Consider the following 26,178-nt stretch of genomic DNA (forward strand, 5'->3'; position numbering starts at 1 on the left):
TGACAGACATTTTTGGGCAAACTATCCCATTAAGGTTTTTTTGTTTTGTTTTGTTTTTTTGGATTAAATACTGAAATGATACCCTAAATAAGAAACTAAAACTGCCAGCAGGTGGCGGTAAATGTCTTTATGAGTAAGTCCATTGAGTCATTCAATCATGCATTAGATTCATTCAAACGGCTGATTCATTCAGAAACAAATCTCCACTGTGTTTCTCGGAGACGTACAACAGTTCATCTGTGGCTTTATAGTTAATATTTCTGTTGGCAAGATTGAGCAAAAACAGATAATATTGTGTTTATAATATAACACAATATTAACTCCTTTACAAAACAGTTCACATTTGGACTCATCCTATGCGGGACAAAAACAGCACTCGTGTGATATTGCTCTCGCTGCTTGTGTGATATCGCTTATCATCATATGATATAAATATGAGACAAAAACTCATACAGAGGCATTTTTGCCTCAATATCTTGCATTTATGGACTACAACACGTAGTGCATCATGTTTGTCAACAGTCAACTGTTTGAAATGTAAGATGACCTAGCAACCGCAGCAGGTGCGTTAACTGCGTTAAAATATTTTTAATCGCGTAAAAATATTTTAATGCATTAAATATATATAAAACGTTTACTTAAAAACATGAATTTTCACAGACAATGTGAAAGTTCTTAGAACCACAAGAGCTGCAATTTAAAATTCCATGCCACCACCAGTCAGTCTTTTGTTTAAAAGTTTTTTTTTTTTTTTGCATTTAGTAGTGTTTCGATTGCATTTAAGAGACAGAGATAATCTATACCTGTTTTAAAATTAATTATTATTTTTTTTTTTTTTATTTCCATCCATCCAAAAAAAAAATTAAAATGTTGAAGTGATTTCTCCAAGATTTGCATGCCCTTCATTAAGGCAATTACAATTTCATCAACAAGACTTTTCGCCAGTGTGCCCTGCGGCATTCTTTCAGATCTTAAAAATTTAATTTATAAAAGTGACAGACTGAATGCAACAGCCAATTCTTTTGTATATCAAACCTAATGAGGTCTATTTCCATTTGAGCATTTACACGCACACACATAAACACACACACACACACACACACACATGATGCCAAATGGCTATGTGCTTGCTGTCTATTGTACTTAGATATTAGCTGTGCTGCCATACAACGTCTTTTGTTTTGCTCCGTTAGCTTTGTCTCTAGATGTTTGATTTCTTTATTTCTTTGTACTTTTGTTTCAAATTCAGAATTGCATCGCACGTACCTACCTAATGATGCCTGCTGCCTACGCATGAAAGGATTGAAAAGGTTTATACCTTTTTCATTTTCATGGGCTGAGACATTTTCGAGCAAAACTCAAAGGGTACGACTAATTCACTTTCATAAAAACCAATTCCTTCAGTCACTGTTCTGCACGGTCTGACTCGAGGCTGTTCTGACTGACTGCAAAAGACACAGATACCATCTTTACGGCCATCACAGAGAGTGTGAATGGATTAAAAACAAAGCTCATCAAACATGTAATTAGACTGCAAACAACTCCAGACACTGTGTTAATTACAGAGTGAAGTCTACTGCAGGACAGCTGCTAATACACGCTGACGGCCAGCCAGTACCAACAAAGCTGTCGTCTGAGATGAAATAAACAAGTGCGTATTACAGCATCTGTTGCAGACGGTTTACTCTTTCAGTCTTCAGGCTTTGTTTTTCACGTCTTGTCATGTCTTTTATAGGGGTACAATGGTGCTGTTTCAAAAGAGTTGTTGAACAGAGAAAATTGAACTTTGTACTGATAGTATAAAGTTGAACATTATAAGTTTGTGAGGCATTTGGAAATAAAGTTGAGAAATTGCATCATGTTGTTAGATATTTTGAGTTTTCTCAAGTTTCTTTTTTTTAAGTTCAACCATGTTCTGCAAAACAATACATAATAAGTATAGTTACTATATTATATAACTATACTATATTATTGAGTTTGATCAAAGCCACTTTAACGCACCAAATCAGTTAACTTGCAGTAAAATTACAATATCTGCTATTCAAATATCCACTATTTGCAACAAAATGTTTTTTGAAACGTAATGTCATTTGCAGAAAATGTCAAACAGAAGAACTGAAAATAAATTAAGTTCAAAAATTAAATTTTAAATATTTTCTTTTTTAAAGTGTATATTATTATTATTATAAACTGTAATACAATACTTAATTATAATAATTATAATAATATTACTGATAGTATATACTATTATTATAAACCATAATATAATGTAATAATATATAATAACAATTATTATAATATTATTAGTTATAACATTATGAATATTTTTTACAAAAAATCTAAATAATGGTACATAATATTATTAATTAATAATAATTATTATATATGTTAGTGTGGTTAAAACTATTTACAAAAATAAAAATAAATCTGAAATAAAATATATAAATATTAGTTAAAAACTTTTAAAAAATTGGAAATATTTCACACACAGCGACTAACTGTGATAAAATAAGTTTAAACTGAAGTACTAAAATCACTAAAACTAAAAGCGAAACAAATTAAAGCTAAATAAAAAAATATATAAACAAAAACTAATAACAATGACAAAAGCAAATAACAATATTACTAAAACCTAAACTAAAATGAAAACTGAAAATACAAAAATAAAAACCAATTCAAAATATTTATATATACCGACTTCCGGTTTCAACTTGAGCAGGTAGCACGCGTTCTATGACAGCTCTGCACTAAATCCAATAGAATACAGTCAGAACATCTTTTAATAATATTTTATTGTTAGGAAGGGCACATATGTTTGATTTACAATTGATTTATCAGAGTTGATGATTTAGTATATTCATAGTTAAACAAGCCAGCCAAGCCTCGTAAAGCAGCGGATCAGGCCGCGTCCGCCTCGGACTCTGCTACAGAAGATGTACCGGCTGAAAATACTCAGGACGCAGGTAACGCAGCGATTCTTAGCGCAATCTCTTCTCTGCGCTCAGAAATACACTCAATCAAACCTGATATCGGGGAGATAATAGACTCCAAGATAGAACAACTTGCTGTTTTTATACGAGGAGAGCTTACGGCGTTCCAACAGGAGGCCAGCTCTGTGATTTCGGCGGTTAAAATCATAGTGGATGAGCATGCTTCAAAACTGGCAAGCTTGGAAGCTAACACTTCTGCTTCTTCGGATACGGCAGTTAAGCTTGAGCAAGAAGTGGGCCGTTTTATGCTGGTGGTAGAGCAGTTTACTGGACAAATGCATGACCTTGAAGGACATAGAAGGAGACAGAACATCTGCATAGCCTACTACACGTCAAGGAATCGGCCGAGTCCGGAATGAACCCGAGGGACATTATCGTGCAACTTCTGATGGAGGCATTATCACTAGATAATCTGCCGCTTGTTGATCACGCTCATCGGGCATTACGAAATTGTCCCGGAGAGCCCCTCAGTCTAATTCAAGGAACTTTTTAAATGCATTTATTAATAACTCTAATTTAGTGGATACATGGAGACTTTTTCATCACATCAATAGAGATTATACCTTTCATTCACAAGTTTATAATGTATACACATGCATTGATTATTATTTGGTAGAAAATAAATTAATTTCCAAAGTCATGGATAATAAGATCCATGATATACTAATTTCAGATCATGCTCCTGTCACATTTGAACTTGCCTTTAATTAATTTAACATCCTCACATCCTGTGTGGAGAATGGCTCTCCGACTTGTCAATGATCCTAAATTTTACGATTACATGCTTACACATTTGGAAATATTTGTATATAGTTTCACCAGGACTACTTTGGGAAACTCTGAAAACCTTTTTAAGAGGATGTGTTATCTCTTATCACTGATAAGTTATCAGGGGTCCAGAAATAAACTGTATAAAACAAAACTTTTAGAGCTAGGGAAACAAATTCATCAATTAGATAATGAAAATGTGAAAAATCCCTTATTAGAAACATACAAAAAATTTCTACAGCTAAGATATGAGTATAATGAAATTGTTTCAGACAAATTGAGTGAGTCATTCATCTTCATTGACCAGACATACTTTGAATTTGGGGATAAGCCATATAAATTACTTGCGAGAAGGTTACGTAAACTAGAAAATGATAAGACAATTCATAACATCAAAACAAAACTCAGAACACAATGTACTTCGTCTAAAGATATAAACAACTGCTTCAAGGAATTCTATTCAACGTTATGCTCCTCTGACCCTTACATTGAATTACAAGCTATGGATACGTTTCTAAATAAATGTAATCTTCCCTCTCTTACTCAGAATGAGCGCGATTCCCTTAATAAGGATATATGAAGAGTTTGGTTCCAAAACGCCAAAAGTGTTTAGTTTCCGCCAAAATCAGTATTGTATCTGGTCGGTATTGAAAAGTCAATTTTTTATTTTACGCAAAATGCGATATCCGCCGAGTTATTCTGTCATGTTTTCTCCCTTTTTTCCCAATATATCCGCTCAACCAATCACAGCGCACTATTCCACGCACTCTAGACAGTAATGGCGGCGCTTTGAATACACCCGGCTTCCTAGTTTTCCTCATCTATTTTGTACTTTGTGATCAACAAACAAACTTAGGGCTGCACGATAAATCGCATGTGATTGTCATGCGCATCTCGTCAGTAAAGCCGGTTCTGTGAATAGTAAATCTCCATCACGTGCTTTCAGATGGAGCGGCATTTAATACACAGAGCCATAGATCACTGCTATATCGCGTTCATAATCGCAGATGAGTCAAATTCGATTATGAAAGCGATATTGCGTAGCTTGTCTGTGTAAGTGTTTTTATTTATGCCATTAATGTTTTTGTTAATACAGCGTATAGCACTAGTCAACATGTAACATGGCAAAGATGAGTTCATGATGAAATTTTCTTTTATTGTTGTAATTCATTTATAGCATTAACAAGATGACCCGTTGAATTCATTTTGGGAGCGATGACTGATTGAATGTATTTTTAGTCCAGTGCCTGTATATAAGATTAGTATTGATTTAAGTTCAGAGGCTGTCATATGTGGATCAACTTATATGTTGTGTATTTTCAACAGTTTCAATATGAAAAATAACTTTTATATTGATTCAATGGATTTATTGCATTCTGAAAAAAAGCAACAAAAAAAACATTTTTACTCAGTGGTTTTCATCTTGCCACTTTCTTGGTAAAGAAAACTTTTTACTCAAATTAATCAAAATGGATTTATAGCGTTTTGGACAACCCAGTCTCATAAAAATACGTACCTCTGCGTACATTTCTGCAACACCGTTTTTATGTCATAACTGTTATTCTAAAAAAAGGCAAAAATACAGAAGAGGTGGAAGGATACAGACTGATCTCTCTCCTTAATGTAGATCAGAAGATACTGTCAAAGACTCTCGCAAATAGACTTGGTAGATTAATTAGTGGTCTAATTCATCCTGATCAGAATGGATTTAGTCCTGGCAGGAATGTTTCACAAAATACTAGGCGCCTTTTTTAACATAATGCACCATTCCAAAGCTATTCAAGAAAATCTGGTATTAATCTCTCTCGATGCTGAAAAAACATTTGATACAGTGGAATGGCACTATCTCTTCGCAGTACTAGAAACAAATTTGACATGTGTGATAAATTTATAAATTGGGTTAAGATTTTGTATAAAAGTCCTATAGCTCATGTATTAACTAATAATACTTTGTTTGGTCCCTTTAGTCTCCAAAGAGGGACTAGGCAAGGTTGCCCCCTTTCTGCTCTCTTTATTTGCGCTGACCATAGAGCCCTTGCTCAATACATTCGTTCTGACTCTTCTATTCATGGCTTTAACACTTTAAAATCAGGAACTAAAATATCTTTATATGCAGATGATATCCTGCTCCCAAACCCCATGTGAGTCTGCCGGTTATTTTGGATACTATTAATGTCTTTGGGATGTTTTCGGGGTTTAAAGTTAATTTAAATAAAAGTGAGCTAATGTCCATTGGACTAAAAGATTTGTCTCCATTTAAAGACTCAATGAAAAAATTTACTTATCTTGGAATTGCAGTTACCAATAAATATTCTTCGCTCTTAAAGGCCAACTTGACCCTGTTATTTTCCAAACTGCAAGCTAATATACAATTTTGGAGAGCACTAACGATTTCTCTATTTGGTAGAATAAATGCAATTAAAATTATATTCTTGCCACAGATAATTTATCTATTCTATTTTTTTCTACCTAAATCCTTTTTTAAGCAATTACACTCGATTATTTGTCCGTTCTCCAATCGCTAAGAATCCATAATTTACCCCATCAAGATTGGATGGGACCTTTGTGCAAAATTTGAAGAAATGGGTGTACGTACTATAGGGGACCTTTTCATTGATGGGGCTCTGGCATCCTTTAGTCAGCTGCAACAGAAATTTAAATTCCCTCAGAGTCATTTTTTTAGATTTCAAAAGATTAGGAATTATATATGTCCTCACACACCTTCATTGGATAATACATCACCCTCAATTATTGATGTGTCTTGATCAGTGTAAAGGAAGTAAAAAGGCATTATCGATCATTAAAAATCCTTTATTTCTCCCTCTACAAGTTTTCTTAAGGAAGAATGGGAGAAGGAACTAGGAGTGGAAATTTCTGAGGAATCATGGCAGACGAGTTTCAAGGATATTAAAGAACATTCTATCAATTCTAGACACTGCCTTATTAAGTCATTCACAGACTACATTATTCAAAAAAGAAACTACATAGAATTTTACAAAATGTCCCACGTCTTTGTGACAAATGTAATTCAGTAGATGCTGATTTATGTATTTTTTGCTCCAAGATACAGAGTTATTGGAATGAAATTTTTGATGTGCTTTCAGAGATTTTTATGGTGCAAATGCAGCCGGATCCGGCACTTTTCATTCTGGGACTTTCTGAACGTATGCATCCATTATCAGGAGCACAACACAATCTGCTCGTGTACATTTTAATTACAGCCAAGAAGCTACTACTGTTGTTCTGGAAGAAAAAGGAGGCTCTGTCTCTTTTTTCTGTTATCTTGATGGAAACCCTATGGACGAATGCATCATTTGTTGATGTAATGTTTTAATATTTCTTCATCATACTTTACAATTTAATGTAAACAGGTCTGCTAAGGGATGCTTTGTGATGTGTTTTGTCCTCTCTCTTTTCTAATTTTGATTTTATTCTTTGTATAGGTTAAAGAGACTAAATATGTAAGATTGCAGATCCATCTTCAAAATCTTTGTCTTTCAATAAAACTTATTTGACACAAAAAATATATATAAATATATATATATATATATATATTTTTTTTGTTTGTTTGTTTGTTAATTATTCAATTTCTTCTGAGTAATAAGCATTGTGTACTCGGCCATGTATAAAGCACATTGGAATTTTTTCTAGATCTTTAGACGTGACTTTATGGTGCTTTGGAAGCCTGTATGAATCCATTCTTTCATAGAAACCGTCATACAAAACACTTGTGTTCAGTTTCGGACACGGAGTGTATCAGATCAGGGGACGTCACGGCCGTTTACGGACCCACGGAAGTGAGGCGTGTCTCCTCTGATTGGATTTTAATGGAAATGAGGGTGAGTGGGTCATCCTTCGGCTATTTCCGATGGGTCATGTCAAACCCATAAGGATAGTCGAAGGAGATGAGTCGACACAGTTATCATTTACAATCACCTTCAAAAGATGTAAACACACGGGAAGAACAACGCTCATCACTGGTGACTCACTTCAAAACAAAACAAAAAAACTTTTACAGAAGTATTAGACACTTCATTCTCACGCACTCTTGAGCTTATGCATGATGAAGAGATGCAAAGGAAAGAGAGAGAGGAGATTGTTAGAGGGAATTGACAGAGGTAAGAGGCGGATGAGACAGGCTCATTTACACCACAAAGACGCCAACAACTGCAGCAGGCCACAGATGAAAGACTTTAAAGAAGAATCAATATATTACTGCCACTCCACCAATCCCTCATCAGTATCAAAAATAATTGGGGCTAAACAAACCCTGAACGGAAAAACAAAAAAACAACAACAACATCAAAGCCTTCAAACAACAGTCCACAAAATAACAGATTAACAAATAAAACAGAATTAATAAATAAATTGTTCACAACACAAAGCTTTGAAACTGTACGGTCTATTGTCCTTTTATTCCATCACTAAATGATCTCTCAAATTTATCTGTGTAAACAAACACGCACACACGCATCAAGTTGCAAAGTGAACTACAGAAAAAAATGTAAATATCAAACTTAATATATTTTTTAAAAGAATCAAAACTACATTCAAAAAACGATGCCAATTTAACAATAATTAAACTCAAAAATCAAAGACTGAAGAACGTCAAAACAACGGGTATAAATTGCCAGCTCTCAATTAACTGCAATGCAAGGTAATTAAAAGCTAGATTAGAATAGATAGGCTGTTGTTTTTGAGTTTCTTTCAAGAAACACCAAGCAGCCATTGATTTGTTTGTCTGAATAAACAATCTGAAAGTATATATAATAACAATGTGCAGGGTATAATGGCATTACATGATTTGAAAACCATCTGCATTATTTCAAGATTAATTCTACAGGACTGTGAGAATGAAAACTGAGCTGTTTTAATGTGCTTGGTCTTTTATCATTTTTTATTTATTTATTTTTTAACGCTTTGTGATGTGCAGTTTCCAAGGTTTCAAGATATCTTTTTCTCCTTGAGCACAATACTAAATCCCAGGCTTAATATTTGATGGCTAAGAGTACTTCGAAGACATTACACAAGAAAAATGACGTTATTGGAAGCATAAAAGTAAGCTTACATACATAAAAATGTTTGGGAAACCTTTACAATGAACCATGAAGCAATCAAAGTGTAAACACAATCTAATTACTAAGTTATTGTAAATAAGAAGGTTATCAGTTAAAGTCAGTGTTGTTGTTTTTAACTAAACCAAAAACTAAAATGAACTGAAATGAAGTTGAAAGTAAATAAATATAAATATTAGATGAAAACTTCAAAGAAAATGTAAATGTATTCACAACTAACTGAAATAAATATATATATAAATGGCAAAAGAATAAAATGGCAAAAGCGCATACTGAAATTACTTAAACTAAAATTAAAATGAAAACTGAAAATATAAAAATAAAAACGAATTCAAAATATTAATAACTACTAGAGTATATATAAATAATACATACTTTTTGTAAAGACACAAAAATATTATACACAAACATATAATATAAAATAACAATAATTTTACAAAATAAAAAAAATTTTGTTAAAATTTGTTAATGTTTTCAAAGTTTATTTATTATTAAATAATTATATACTTAATATTGTAATTTACATTTTGTTAAATATAATTAATTAACCTATTATAATCTAGTGTAAAAATAAATATATATAATATATAATTTATATTTTTGTATTTTTACATTTAAATTTACTAGCTTGTGCATTTACAAACTATAGTATGACAGTAGCTCTGACAACACTTACATGTGACTAAACAGCTACATAAAGCACAAAATGTCACTCATGTTGACCAGTAACTTTTTCACTCTAGTACTGCAGATATTCCATCCCATCTCTATCAAGCTATGCAAAAACATTAAAATATCGCCTGCGGCAAACAGGAACCCGGGAAGGAAAACACAGAAGCAGAGAGGGAACAAAAGGAATACGGCCAGAATCAATAACAAAGATATGTCCAAAAATCAATGTTCATTCGAAGAGGTAACCGCCAGACAGGACTATCATTTTGGTGGGTGAGGTATGACTCTTCAGATTCAAACAACAATGATGTGAAACCCCATTACAGAAAAGGGCAATGGAGGGCAGCACTGGGACCTCTAATGGATCAGCGCTGAGAGGTGGCATAAAGAGAGTCATCTCAGAGATGAGGAGAGGGGAGAAGAAAGACGAGGGACGGGATACATTTCTTAAGGTTCTTATTGTGAGTAAGGCGACACGGATTGAAGATTTACCAAAAAAAGCTTGTTTGCAAACCATGAAGTAAAGCATGCGAGGCGTGCCACACTTGCCCAGTAATCAAAGTGGATCATAGGTGAATGGCTGTGATTGTTCAGGAAACACTGTAGTACCTCTTAGACGTCTTAAATGCCATTAAGATCTATTAGTGGACTATTAGCATGTGAAAGCTTGTGGAAAACTCAAGGGCTCTTTGATGTTCACAAATGAGAACTAATTGAAAAGGACACGAGTTGGGAATGTGAGCAGAATGTATTCAGCTTGCATATTTCTTAGCCTTGGTTCACCTGGAGTAATTGAAGAGTCGACTACCCCACAGTGAGTGGTTTCCTCTGGAGCCTCCGTGAAAGAAGCAGGAGTCCGTCCCATCAAAGTAGTTCAGCCCATCTTCTGTGTTGCTGGAGGCGTGACTATGGACCACGTCCAGAAGAACCGTGATGCCCATGGAGTGTGCAGTATCAACCAGATGCTTCAGATCATCAGGAGTGCCGAAGCGGCTGAGGGAAAAGAGAATACGAGGTTTTTAGAATAAATTGGTGTTTGATAGATTGATGGTTATGAGGAGTTGTAAACTAGCTGATAAAGTCCATGTAACGGTATGTTGCTTGGAATAAAAAGGTCAACTGAATAACTAATTAGCAGCTAATTATAAAATACTACTATCCACATGATATAATATTTACCTTTAATGGCAAATCTCATAAATAATATGAATGGAAAGGAGATATCCTTTAGCAATAGGATTGGGAAACAAGAACCAGTCCTTATATTAATAATAATTTTATTATTATTATTAATAAACAGGGCACAAAAATATAGTTCACTTAATTACATCATTACAATTACATTAACATTATATATTGTGTTGCAATCAGTTGCATTTTATAAAAAAACAAATACATAAATATTTTACTATATGTTTTGAATTAAAAATAAAATATTTTAAAATGTAATTTATTTATTACTATATAATGGTTTTGTTGCAGATACATTTTATATACATAAATATACAGAATATATTTTAAATTTGTATTATTAAAATATAAATAATAAAAAATCTTCCTCAAAAGTACTAAAAGAATCATTAAAGAACCTGATTCATTCTGAGGAATCAAATCAGAATCACTGCCTTTTTTTCTGATGAAAATATGGCACAAGATTTTTGAGACATTTGAGACAATCACCGGCAGATTGTAAAAAAATATGGACGACACGGCTATACTTCCTTCCATTACAGAAAAGTGAAGCCAAAAACATCTCAGTATGGCCACTGTCATCTTGCGAAAATGATGTCATTTGGAGCCAGAGTTCGTGCAGTAGTGATTCTAAGGTAGAGAAAGTCCCGCCCAAACTCCCGCAGACCCAATTGCAAACTCACAATCATGATGCCACACTCCATTTTTATAGCATCAAATAACTAATTAAAAGCAAACTTATTAGAAAAAAACAAAAACAAAGACTCGAACATACATCAGCGTGATAAGAACTACCTAAAATGAAGAAAACCATCTTTGGGAAAAAATTATTTGAAGTTTAATTTGATTATTTAGTTTGGCTCATGTCCCATTCGTTTACATGGAGAGGGCGGGGTTTATGACCTATACTGCAGCGAGCCACCAGATGGCTTTACTTTTCAGGTTGTGTGAGGCACACTTGCAATCACCTTGGCCATAAATGACATAACACCTAATGACATTTTTGTGATTTATATGTTGCTTGCAAAAATGTATTTAATCAGAATACAAGATTTTAAATGGCCATTGATGGAAAAACATGATTTTTGCCTGCATAATGGTCTAGTTATGGCATCTACTACCAGAAACTAACAACTAAAGCTAATCAAATCACAGCTAAATAAAGAGCCTCGTGCAGAATAAAAAAAGGGTGTGGATTCTGATCCAAGGGTAAAATCACAAAAAACAAATGCTCCCAAACTCCCAGCATGCCCAGCGGTATATTTACTCCACTGGGTTAAAAGATATCAGGACAAAGAACAAGTAAAGTGAGAAGAGAGCTAATGATTTTCCAAGTCACCTCCCTTGCTTGCTCCCTCCACCCAGCAGAAAGAGGAATAGGTCCTAAATGTGCATGAGTGATCAATCATGAGTGAAATTACTGTGTATACATTGCACTTTATCTGGACTGGTCCACCAGTGCTGGTCGCCTCAGCCAGCCAAAGCCAAATAAAGATTCCCAATGACTCTGTCATATCTTATTAGGTTGAGGGAGTTGCTCACTCCCCACATTCAAAGATGCAATTTTCTTTCATGAGAGTTTATTTATTTTGGAGACCCAATTCTGTTTTTTACTATTGTTATTTATCGGGGCTTTCTTCTATTTGGGGATTAGTGGCAAATGTGTTTACTGTAAGATTACTGCCCTTGACAGAGGACCTCATCCTGATTTAAGGACTGGAATTACTGCTGCATGGGCTGAGAGACAACCCCACCAAACCCTGAGCTCTAAAGGAAAATGAAAAGCATTTAGATACTGCCACACGCTCAGTCTACCAGGCCTTGTAGATATAACACTAATAAATCAAATGTGACCAGGGCACAGCTAATGCATTTTGGTGAAGGAGAAGTGCATGTTCTTGCCATATCCGGAACAACTAGATCTGAAGTCCCGAGGTGAATATAATTTCCTTGGGGACAAAGGTGTTAACCTTCATTCTTAAAAATACAATACATAACCGCCTTGACAAATTTAAAGCTGTTAGTGGTCCGACAGCTTCATGACGGAAATGCAAACATAGCATATGCATTGTACAGCAGTGGTTGTTCTATTCTATTTTGCCTAGCTTTGACCATGTGAGGATGATGGAATGAAGTGACAGATGAATTTACACTAAATATTGAGTTTGACTGCACAATGACAAAAGATATGGAAAGTTTCTCCTCCTTTTGAAAAGTTACGCCTATTTATGTAATTATACACAGCATTGTCCAGAACAGACCAACCACCCATTTTTGGGTTGCCACCCACCAATTAAGACCCCTGTTATACACTGCTACAGTGACTATGCATTTTATTTAACAACATAGCTTTGGTTTGGATGTCTTTACTCATGACTAAAACAGTTGTATAGCACCCCAACACAAATAACACATTATTTAGCTGATGCAGGATTGAACCTACAAGCTTTAGGTTACTAGCCCAATTCTTTATCCACCAAGCCACACCATTCACACATGAATGCAACCTTTAATTGCCAGAAACATGATATATGAACTATATTTCAAGTCTACTTAGGGATATACATTCAAACCTCTTAGGTTATGGGTTCGATTCCCAGAGAATGCATGAACTGATAAAATATATGCATTGAATGCAAGTCGTTTTGGATAAAAGCATCTGCCAAATGCATAAATGTAAATGTACCTGGAAGCTGCAAAGAAGTTAGTGACCTGATAGCCAAAGCTTGCATAGTAGGCATGTTCCATGATTGCCATGAGCTGGACACAGTTGTATCCTGAGATGAAAATATAAGGGGAAAAAAAGTGTAGAAAAGAAAAAGCATTTTAAATTAGTTTTACAGTCAAAAGACCTTTAACAAAACAAGATCTTCAAAGTGAAACTCATCTAAGGCGTAATCTTTGTGTAAGTTGTTATCTTAACAATATAGATTAATTTCAAGTGCTGTGACATCCACACTGGAAAATGTAAATGAATTAAAACATAATTAAAAACGAGTGAAACCAAAGCATAGGATTAAATGTCAACTGCAGCATGATCTGAATCTTCAATAGCAAAACGACAGCATGATAAATTACAATTTAGATGATATTATGCATGAAAACAATATGTGAACAGTGTAAACACTTTCTGTGAATAATCAGCCTATATGATAAAATTATAGCTATAGATTTTGATAAAGAACGTCAAAGAAGTTTCGAAACTCCAGTTTCAGGTGGTTTAGGAATTCTCCTTCAGGATCTGTTTCCTGGCCCAGCTACCCTTGGGCTTAAGTACACATCCTTTAATTATACATAAATGGATCTATCCTGTGAGTAAGAAAATTTTGATAAATTGACCATTTCTGTTGGTATTTTTATGGGTACTTAAAACTTAAAATGTTTATTTAACAGAACTAATAGGTTGTTTTCTATCTGAATTGTGTCATTCTTTATAACTGTGTTGCAATTAGTCTCGGAGAGAGAACTGAGGTAAAACAGTAATTACTAAAAAGCCATTTCTCCATTTCAGTTCACTCAATCTTGTTCCATGGTGTCCCCAACAAAGGTTATTCTTTTGACATTTTTTTTTTCAAGCCGTTTTACGAAAACAATAACGCAAGGGAAATTCCAGGATTCAATAACATCAAATCAAACTGCTGTGAGTCCAGGCAAACTTAAACTTATTACCCCTCCTTTAACAAGTATGACTAAAGCATTTGTCATAGCTGAGATACAAGTACATACATTTAAATCCTACGCAGGTGCTTTGAGCGTCGTCTGTGATCTTCCAACTGAACATTTCCACAGTGTTTGATACTTGAGAACGGCACCAAAATATAATACAATACTGAATATTAATATTTCACATTTCATGATGTGTGCTCATCATATCGAAGGAAAAGGTACTGGTAGTGCCATAAAACTTTTTTACAAACACCTTGAGCAGCAAATCAGCATATCAGAATGATATGTGAAACTCAGTTTTCATGTGACACTGAAAACTGGAAAATGGTTGTTGAAAACACATTAAAAGAAAATGGCTGCTTAAAATACATTAAAATACAAAGCAATATTTTTTGGATAGAAATGTGTTGTCACTTGTATATCTTGCAGTGGTCGTGACTGTACCCAATTCATCTGAGAGATTAACCATTGTTTGTTCCCTTTCAGTCGGTCACTCTCGACGTCACGTCGGATGACCGACGAATTGGGATCTCGCTTAGAGGGACCAATCTACTTCGAGTGTAAACTAAACGAGCCAATGCACATTGGCATGCGATTATTGCATCCAGCTGCTGCTGATCACAGCGTGAGTATAAGTAGGCAGCAGATGCAGCGCATATTCAGCTTTTCACTTCAGAGCCGAGCGGTTCTATCGTTCTGCTCCTGACCTTCTACTACTCACGCTGTGATCAGCAGCAGCTGGATGCAATAATCGCATGCCAATGTGCATTGGCTCGTTTAGTTTACACTCGAAGTAGATTGGTCCCTCTAAGCGAGATCCCAATTCGTCGGTCATCCGACGTGACGTCTCCGTTCCCTCCTTCAGGGAACGAGGGTTACATACGTAACCGAGACGTTTTTTCACAGCATAGTACTAAATAAGCTAGACTTGCCTTCCTCCGCTTCTGCGATACTTGCGTTTAACTCCTTTTGTTTGCCAATCACTTTTTCATGTGGATTTTGATTTAAGTCATAGTACAAAGGATGCTTTTGTGTCCCGCTCATCTGACTCAGTTCTTCCTCCGCCGCACAATCTGTTTTCAATGGATTTAAACATCAGACCTGTCAAGCAACAATGAAAAATCCCAATAACTCAAGGGCAGGCCATATGTAACGTATAATAATATGAAAACCTTGTTTTCCAAATAGAAATTTTCCTTTCATGACATTTATTTTGATATTCGATGCCTTTTTTTAAGGCATAGACTGAGTACTGTAGTGCTTGTGACATTTAACTTTTTATATTAGAAGTCCATTTCATCATGTATTCCTGTGCAACAAGAAATTACTTAAAAATAATTCTCTGAATCGATAATTTTTTTTTTCAGGGAAAAATAAGACATGAAAGGATTTATGGGCAAAATAAGGGCACCACCATTTCTAAAACTAGTGCCAAAAAGCTCTTACATTAGGAGACAATGCGCAGCTTTGCTTTTGTTGCTTTCTGGAGGGTTGAGGAGCACATTAACTGAGGCACAGAACCCCGGGGAGAGTGCCGATCATGAGAGAGAGCAGTCAAAGGAGCCACAATGACTCACTATTTTAACACCCATTAAAGGGGTGAAAAACAATTTTACGCTAACTAACTCACTGCTTACAAACAGATTTGCTCCAGGCAAAGGTTAGCGCTTCAGCCCTCGAGAAAACAAACAACAGAAGGTTATGTTTTATGGATCAGACCAATGCAATGAACACTAATGTTTAAGGTACCATTTGTAATCCCCACAGCTCAAAAAACCTAATTTGGATCCTTCTGACATAGTAATTGTAGGCTGGCTTCCTCTCAGGCTTCCATGTCAAAAGCTCTGTAAGGGAACAATCATGGGAAACAGCTCTCTGTGCAGTAATGGAATCCCTCGAGGCGGCAGCTGTTCTCACATCTGCTAACTAAACTTAACAGTCCGCTTGCGACAGTTAGCATGATATTCCATGTGGAACTGCTTGGCGTCTGCCTCTTTTGCTTAATTTGTGCCACTGCTGTATGCATGATCTTTTTAGGTTGCATCTTGAGCTGTTTTCTTAGAACTACGCTCTGTAGTTTTTCTTAGAGGATGCAAGGATGGCAGTGCTTTCTCTAAAAACATGATGACGACATAATTTGACAAAATATGAGATCAAATGGTGTGTAAATTACTTATGGGTCAATGACAGAAGAGTGTCCATGATTTAAAATAAATAAATAAAACTGGCAAGATTTTATAAGCTTTTATAATATTTATGGCATTTTCAAGAAAAAAATTAAAGACTTTAAAATGTCATGTATTGCAACATCAAATGTACAGAACTTAATTATTATTTACAAAAAAAAGTTTTTAAAGTTAAAGTTTTTATTTATTTTAAATTGTTTTATGAATTATTAACATAAATATCATTTTGTTTTTGGGGAGTCACACTACATGGCATTTTACAACCTTAACTAACCCTGCCTTGTTATAAAATAGTGAACTTTTCTCATATATTTAAAGACAAATTGACCTTGACACACAGTCACGTGACTTAGAATTTGGACTTTGAATTTTTGTTCAAATATTAGTAAGCAGTGAAGCAGTTTTTTTCTAAGAAATAATAACTGCTTTTAATATGGTTTTTACTAAGAATGAAAGCTTTTTCTTCATTATAATATCAGGACAGTTGTATCACTCTGGCATTTTGACTTTATACACCATTACTCACCAATTTAAAAAAGAAAAAAAAGAAAGAAAAAAGGATTTTAATTCAGAAATTAAAAACATACTCAAAAGCGGTGTATCCCTTTAAATGCATGATTTGCATTTTTAATAAATTAATAGAGAGGCATGCAATGGCCCTCATGTTTCTGAAGTAACACTCTCCAACAGCATTTAGTTATATTCCTTTGCTGCCTGCTAGTGCAGTGATAAATAAAGAATAAGATAAACTCAACCACGCTATTTAACACAATGAAAACATGCTCGGTCTGTCATAGTCAAGTATACTTCTTTCAAATCTGATTTAGCAAATTCACCTTGCTCATATGGATTCTTTGATCAACAGTACGTTTTTTCTTAAAGCCTAAAGATTTCTTCTGGCCCCGGAGCTCAGGGTTAGCGATTGGCCCTCAGAGAGCGGTGTGTTCCACTTTGCTTAGTTTGTATCATTTTGACGTGTGTGTTTTGGCAGTGTTTCTTTAGATTTCATCACTCACCAAGATCCTTAATGCGAGGAAGCACATCTCTGGTGAAGTTTTTGTACGAGGCAATCTTTTCCTCAGGCGAACTGATGCGAGAGAGAAAGGGCCCAGATATCAATCCACTCTTCTTCAGTGAGCTTTGATGAGATATTTTGCTAGAAGGTTCTGCTGAGCATCTGGGTTACCTCAAAGATCCATCCTGATGCAACACAACACAAATATTTGACTTGATTGACTCGCTTGCAACAATACAATAGAGACTGAGTTCTCAGTCTAAGCCTAGAGTTTTGAGCTTGAAAATGTAGAAAATGCAACTTAGAGCAAACCTTTTTTAAATTAATTAATTTATTAAGTTTTTTTCACCCACAACAATGCAAGTAATATAATATAATATAACATAATATAATAATATGATATAATATAATAATAATTTTGATTATTATATTACAATGTTGGAATAATCTAAATTTGGGCTTTTCCCAGCAAATAGTGATATAAGTGATTAATTTATCACCATATTATTTCATTAATTCATTTGGAGGGCTTGACTCAGAAAATATGGTGCAAGTTTTTTTTTTTTTTTTTTTATTTTTTCACCATATTGCTTAATTCATTTAAAAGGGAATTTTATATTGAATTATATTATATATATATAGTATGTTATATTATATTACAATACATTACATATATTACAAGTCAGTGCTCCTGAATATATAATATAATATAATATAATATAATATAATATAATGATGCATCTTTTATTTATTGATTTATGTGATTAATCTGATTAATTTATCACCATATTATTGGTTTAATTGATAATTGATTTAATTTTGAAAAAAAATGACAGTTTATTTTAAAAGAAAATGCCAGTTCTGAATGTAATATAATTTTAATATAATATTGGTTTTAGTGTGGCAATCTTTTCGGTTTTATTGCCAGACATAACATAGGCAATTACATATATAGGCACACAGAAGTGAAATGCAAAAAAAGAAAGCTAATTCAATTGTGGCTCACTGAAAAGGATGCCATTTCCAGAAAGCAAAAAGCAATATTTCCTGCCTTTAATCATGCAGCAACCGCTTTAACTGCCAGATGACATCGTCTCACCAATTCATCTCCTGTAAAAAAAAAAAAAAAACTAGATCATGAGCATGATGCCATTGACCACAGTCGCTGTTTGAATGTCTGATGCCATGAATAGATATCAAAGGAAAGTATGTCTCATTGTCATTGTGGAAGAACCACCCATATCAAAGCCGCCTGCAAATGGTTCTTCAGCGAAACGAAGACATCAAGAGGGCGAAAGCAATTGTTGAATTGCCTCCGATTAAATTGGCTGTTTAATGTGACGGGCCACTTAAGAGGAGGCGGTTTCGAGTGTCATTACTAGCACGGAAGAGGGGTAGCCGTAAGAGCGGGGTGCTTCAGAGATGCTAATGACTACCGATGATAAATGGTCGAGAGCCACAGGAAGGCCACATGCTCGCCTGAACAACATCACGGTCCTGTAAACATTCCCTCCCGCTTTGACTTCTATTGTAAACTACCTCCACCCCAAAAACAAATAGTGAATTTTAAAGATTAATAAAAAACGGGTGTTTCCACAACCTTTTGGCCCTATGGGCATTCAGAAAAAAACAATGAAAAGTATATAGCAATTATAAATCTTTAATCTTATAAATTCAAGAGAGAGGATTCGTGTGTGTGTGTGTGGTGAAACTGAAATATCTTGGTTCTTGGAAGCAGCTATCAGTCGATGATGACTGGTGTGATATACGATTCTCCACTGACCCTCTGCAGGGCAAAACCTGATTGTAATAGGTTAAACCACGCCAGAGTCCATAACTCAAACCCTCCTCCCTGACAGCTCAGAAAGCATCTGCCTGAACCTGTAACACTGGAAACCTCTGAGAGCATGTGCTTGTGTGTGAGAAGCAAACAGAGATAGAAGAACTGAGTTTATGTGTGCAAAGTACCAAGAAAGACTCCTGTCTGGAAATATGTTGCTGTGTTAAAAACCTGGGTATACCATTTAGTACATATTTTTATGCTCAAAATTAGCATCTCTGAAGCTTTTGTTTATTTATTGTCTGTTTGTTTGTTACTTGCAGTGACTAAGTATAAAACAATGATGTATAAATAGTATCTCATATTATTTGTACATAGTTATCTGTAAATAGTTTCTGCCTTTTTTGTTATATCTGGTTCTCAAAACCCTGTGAGGGTAAAATGGGTTTTTCACACTTCTTTTCAGTGCTGCAACATTCTAGTAATTGAGATCCAAAAAAAAAAAAAAAAACTAACAGTCAAAGGCATCCTTTCACAGATTTTTGACTATGAATCTCAAACAGATGAAACAGCAAATTCGCCATGGATGATTCAGAAGACGAGTCTTCAATTTTGAGTAAACTTTGAGTCTTAAATGTCATAACTTCTCATGTATTTCATATTTTAGTGTTTGACTAGTAGTTGCAAAAAAAGTTTTTTCTTTTTTCTGACACTCACTGTTTTTCAAGTGTTTTCAAGTGTCTTCATCTGTTTATTTTTGGCAAATTGTGTGAAAACCAATGGGGTTCAATTTGACTTAAAGGGGTCATATGATGCGATTTAAATTTTTCCTTTCTCTTATATTTGAAGCAAGTTTTTTGGGTAGGGTAGGGCTTGTTGTTTGTCATTTCTCCGATCACAAATGCAGACATGGTTTTATGTTTACGCGGCACGATGCAACGCAATGCGTAAAAAGACAGTATAAGTCATTATAATCCATAATTATGTCCCCACTGGATGCAACAAATGCCTCGTTTATAATGGGTTTTCATGTTTTTGAATCATCGCTCCGGCCTGACAGGGCATCATCACAGTATGGTAGGGGCGTAACATTTTCGTCACACGCTTGAGGTATTCGGCCAATCACAACGCACTGGATAGCTGGCCAATCACAGCACACCTTGCTTTTCAGACCGATGAGCTTTGTAAAAATCGATGCGTTTCAGAAAAGCATAGAGGAGAAACAATAATGTACAGTATGTGGAAAATAATGTGTTTTTTGAACCTTAAACCGCATAAACACATTTCATTACACCAAATACACAAAATAATGTTCTTTTTAGCAACATCATATGACCCCTTTAACACATTCATGGCCCTAAATGAGAAAGAAATTCGCATCACAAAAATTCAAGAAATAAACACTTTAACAAGTGTTTCAAGTAGTTTAAATATCGAATGAGTGTCAGATTGACCCCAATACAATGGGAGGGTCCTAAAGTGTCTTGAATAATTGCTCAGAATAATTCTATTGTGTGTATATTTCTACTCAGCTGTGTACACTCACCTGGTATCGTTGTAGAGGGTCCCAGTGAGTCCAGTCATAGGTGACAGAATCAAATGTTTTTGTGACATATTTGGCCCAGGGAGAGGTCCAAAACAGATATTCGCCTGTTTTAGTCAGGACCACAAGCTACAGACAGAAATGGCAAATGTGACATTTTTGTGATTGCACATGTGATTGTGATTTTTATGGTTCTTTTTTTTTTATGCAAAATAGAAGCATCTAGACATATACATAAAAATAAACGATATATATTTGTATTTCACATTTTGCTTATTTATTTATTTATTTGGAAAGAAAAAAAGCAAAGATGCATTAAATTGATCAAAAATGACATTTATAATGTTACAAAATGTTTATATTTCAAATAAATGTCGTTCTTTTTAACTTTCTATTAATTAAAAAATTATTATGGTTTCCACAAAATTTTAAACAGCTCAACTCTTTTCAACACTGATAATAAGAATAAATGTTTCTTGAGCAGCAAATCAGCATTACAATGATTTTGGAAAGATCATGCGACACTGAAGACTAATGGTTGCTGAAATACTAATATTCATACTAATATTTCACTGTTCTTAGTGTATTTTTGATCAAATAAACACAGCCTTGGTCAGCAGAAGAGACTTTCTTCAAAAACAATTTTTCAGACCCCAAACTTCTGAACGGTAGTGTGTGTTTCTGTTTATACGCACACATGTATACAATTTAAATGTGTGAATGCTGTATATTATGCAAAATTATAATTTTCCAGGCAACTCTGTTGGGGTTCCTGTGTGCTGCTAGTTGATGCCATGGTTTAAAAGAACCATTTATTAAAAAGAAAATATTGAGAGCTTTTCATCTAGATTCTAAAAACAGCACTTTGTCATAACCATGCCACATTTGATTAATATTATGACAAAATTAAGATTTCCTTCCTCCTCCACTGCTCTTTTCCAAACCCACCTCTGTTCATAAGCCTACCTGATTTAGTAAAAACTCTGACACACACACACACACACACACACACCAGGTGGACAGGTGTTTGTTGATGAGAGCTGACAGAGGGGAGGAGAAGAGCAGAAGAAAACAAAGCACTTTAAGAAGGTCCATCATTGCTTCAATCTCTCGGGGGGCAGCTTGGAGATTGTCACAGATCGATAGCCCTACCAATGAGACAAGTGAACTGACCCATGATAGCTCATACATTTTTTTCATGAGTACACACTCTGCTGAAAATAAATAAGCAGTGAACTGGTCTTCCAGCTTGGCTAAACATATCTAAAAACAGCTTGGTCAAGCTGGAAGACCAACTAGACCTGAATAAACCATCTTGACCATACTCAATCTCTCGGGGGGCAGCTTGGAGATTGTCACAGATCGATAGTCGCTCTGGAGACACATTGGGGCGGGACGAAACATCCTTAAACCGCTCTGCTCGGCTTTGCACAGACTATTACCAAGCTAAGAACATACCATCGCTTTACTGACAGCAGAAATAACACTGTGACTTTGAGAAAGAATGACAGAGAAAGACAGAAAGAGACAGATGACTTGGAGAGTGACTTAGAGTGTGACTGTGAAAAGCAAGAGGAATAGAGTTTACCAGTAGAGTTCCGGAAGAAAAATGCCATTAACGCCATTCATATCTAAGGTAAATAGACTTTTAATACATTCTCAGAAAAAAGGGTACAAAAGCTGTCCCTGGGATGGTACCTTTTCAAAAGTTACATTTTTGTACCTTATTTACCCCTATTAGTACCTTAAAGGTACATATTAGTGCGTAAAGTATGAGCATTTTTAACAGGTTCCTATATTTATGTTCATTTATTTCACTTTAATGGCATAGAAAAGGACCTATACATTGCCATTAAAGTAAAATTACTGAACCTAAACATAGGAGCCTGATAAAAATGCTATTTTTAGAAGAAAATTTCAAACGGCACTTAGAGGCTTTTTCATTTGAACTCTTCATATTATTACCTAAATGGTAGGTATACATTACTATTTTCTGAGTGTAGGGATGCACCAACATTAAAAATTATGTAGCATTAAAATGTTATGGATATTAAAATTCTATACTATTTAATCTTAATCTAAAATGTCAATATAGCGGAAATTAACATGCACAATTAAACATATAGCCTACCATTTGCACATATTTATTCAATATTTCACATTGGTTTTAAAAGGAATTTCTGACATTTGATTTGTATTGTGCATTTCTAATAGCCTATTCAGCAACTTTATATATATATATCAAGCTGGAAGACCAACTAGACCTGAATAAACCATCTTGACCATACTGGAAAACAAGCTAAACCAGATGAAACCAGCTAAGACCAGCATCCACTTAAGGCTGGTTTATTTAATTTTTTATTTTTTATTTTTCGAACCAAGTTATACAATCAAATGGAGCCAGTTTATTCTATAATAAATAATTTTCTAAAATGCATATAGAAAAAAATATGGTAAATATACTGTACTTCTGGACTCAAAAGTATAGCTGAAAAAAGTATTATCCTTGAGTTTAATAGAGAGTGAATGTATTTGTATTGGCGCTATACAATTACAGAAGCTGCATCTGGCAGGTACATTTCTCAGCCTTATAGAACGAGCCAGACAGGACCATTTAAAGATTAGCCTGAGTTTAATTTAGAGTGAACGAACAATCTCGTCTGCATTTAGCGCAAGAGTAAAGTTCACCTAGGTACTTTTCATCTTTAAAGTGACATCAGACCTTTAATTGTATTTCATTGCTATCAAAGCATCCTCCCTCTGATCTGTCATAACACTCTCCACCTGAGTCCAGCCTCAAATCTCACATGACAATCAATAAGTAAAGGACCTGAAGTGTTAATAGGGCTCCTGAGTAAACATCTGGAAATTTCTGTGTAGACGGAGAGATATGGAGGGTTAAAGTTGCTTAGGTTTTTCCAACTTCATAGGTTTTTCCCACTTCATGCACACACACACACACACACACACACACACAGGCGCTATATCTCTTCCCACACACTTTCAGTGAGAAGAAACCCCTAGAAAACTCTCCTTTCTCCTCACTTCCTTCAGACTCCAGTTAACAGTGTTTTGATTTCCCTCGAGACGATGACTATACCCCTGAACCAGCTGTCTGGAGTCACTGAGGTATCTCTCAACAAACAGAAGCACAACAAAAAGAATGTACCCACATAGAGAATTAAACATGGCCTTGCAGGAGAGCTTGCTTGGAGATCTCTGAGCTACCCTGGGATCTGTATTGATCACCTTCGGCTGCTAAAAGTCTTTAAGCATCTAGTGTTCCTGGTGTTTTTAAAATGCAATATCACTACACAGGGTACTGAAATATTCATGCCTGAATAAATGAGGTTCGGGATTGCAGGTCCTGATGATAAAAAAAAAAAAAAAAGCTGAGTTGATTTTAACTAATGCTTACAGCAGGTTTTAAATTCATTTGGCACCCAGCAGAAGGCCGTGTGTGGGAAATCCATCAGGCAACGCTGATTAAGGGGACGATGAAAGGGAATCTCATGAAACATTGAGAGTGCATGCACCTGAGAACGTGTGCATGTGTGAAATAGCACTGACAAACGCAGGCCTCTCTTTTACCACATGCTTAGAATTTTAAACTAAATCAGGTCTACTTATCGATAGACTCATGCACTGATTGTCACTGAGATGCTAAAATGAATTCATGAGTAATCACAGTCTTTCTTCCCCTATTGTGCATCGGAAAGTCAGAGGTGTTTCTATAAATGAAGTTAAAAAGTTAAATAATTATCTGTATAACTACTATATACTACTACTTAAATCAAATGAATATCAAATATCAGTTCAGCTAAAAAATTTTTTAAAAAGAAACTATTCTCTAACATAAATCAGAAATGATGCATTGTTACATACTATATATATATATATAGTATGTAACAATGCATCATTTCTGATTTATGTTAGAGAATAGTTTCTTTTAAAAAAATCTTACTGACCCCAAACATTTGAACCATAGTATACAGAAATAAATAAATTATACATAAAATAGTAGTAGTAGTATGGTATAAATAACAAATAAAAAGGGCTATATGATTATTTTAGAATTACTTTTGATTATTTTCCATGCTTAGTCAAAATGAGTTGTTCATGTTCTCTGCTCAAAACTAGCTGATTATTTTTTTTATAAAGAAGGTTAGAAAAGAGGCCAATACACACAGGTTACACACCTCCAGCATGCCTGAAGGAGAATTTGAAGTAGGGGAGAAAAGACACGGACCTGGTGAGAATGAGGAAAAATTACCAGAGTGAGAGATATACAATTCAATCAGAGCCTCCAACAGGATATTCTGAAGGAAGGAAGGGCAAAAGAGAGAAAAGTGCACTCCTGGCTGAAGTTCAGCTGCCCCAGTTTCCATACGTTAAACCTGGCCACTCACCACCCATTAAAATCCTTCCCTGCAGGCTTAAAGATGCTGTGTATGACAGCCAATTACCTTATACAAACCTCCACACAGACCCAGGACTCCATCTGTCCACCTAACACACAGGGAAAAAGAGAGAATTCAGCCACTGACTGCTTTTATGGACATAAATGGACTTCCCTTCTGCTCTCACTCACTTGCTCCAAAACAAAATACACTCACCTCTCATTTTTTCTTCTCAATAATGGCCATTCAGTTTCTCAACCCTTTAATTTTAGCCTAAATAAATGGAAAAATACAAAAGGACACAAAATCTCAGTACACTTTACCCGACTCAGGAGAAGGAAATTGCGGAAAGCAGGACTCACAGCAGTAACATGAAAATCACCCTTAAAGTAAATGATTTATGAAAAGAGTTCATGAGCAAACATCTCAGAGATGGAGGTGAGCTTCAATGTGTGGCCATCTCCTATATGTGCAGATATGAATGGCGGTTTAGATATGAATGGCGTTACAGTTTTTAGTTTCAATTAATGAAAAAATGGGTAGAGTAAAGAATATAAATTAAGCATGAAGAACAATTATGTCAATTTCAAATATAAACATTGGCTACCAGAAATCCCTCACTCTGCCTTTAAGGCAAAACAAATACTTTTTTCATGCACTGGTCAAATTTGAGATTTTGGGCTATTTTGCTTCCAACACGTCTTCTAGTGGAAAGAAAAATGTCTTTTTTTCTGTTGACAGTATTTTCTTATTTATGGGGTGATAAAAAAACATATCCAAAATCCCCTCATTTAAAATCTTTAATTTTAATATGTCAACAAAATGAAACAATAATTTTGAACCTGGGTTTATCCACTGTTCAGATTTCTATTCTGGAAATGTATGCAAATTA

General features: G+C 34.9%; 1 protein-coding gene across 1 annotated transcript in view; it reads right to left on the reverse strand.

Moving 5' to 3' along the window:
- LOC107708609 (1,4-alpha-glucan-branching enzyme-like) overlaps positions 1-25,509 on the reverse strand; it is a 63,744-nt gene extending 38,235 nt beyond the window's left edge. The window contains exons 1-8 of the mRNA XM_016512882.1: positions 25,503-25,509; positions 25,364-25,395; positions 25,086-25,205; positions 20,890-21,015; positions 18,663-18,673; positions 17,565-17,686; positions 13,383-13,473; positions 10,289-10,498 (exon numbers count right to left, since the gene is read on the reverse strand). Of these exons, the coding sequence (XP_016368368.1) occupies positions 10,289-10,498; positions 13,383-13,473; positions 17,565-17,686; positions 18,663-18,673; positions 20,890-21,015; positions 25,086-25,205; positions 25,364-25,395; positions 25,503-25,509 (719 nt within the window). The remainder of the gene's footprint in view (positions 1-10,288; positions 10,499-13,382; positions 13,474-17,564; positions 17,687-18,662; positions 18,674-20,889; positions 21,016-25,085; positions 25,206-25,363; positions 25,396-25,502) is intronic.
- Between the last annotated feature and the right edge of the window lie 669 nt (positions 25,510-26,178).

Source organism: Sinocyclocheilus rhinocerous, unplaced genomic scaffold, assembly GCF_001515625.1.
Source record: "Sinocyclocheilus rhinocerous isolate Xijiao unplaced genomic scaffold, SAMN03320098_v1.1 scaffold2491, whole genome shotgun sequence".
Taxonomy (NCBI): domain Eukaryota; kingdom Metazoa; phylum Chordata; class Actinopteri; order Cypriniformes; family Cyprinidae; genus Sinocyclocheilus; species Sinocyclocheilus rhinocerous.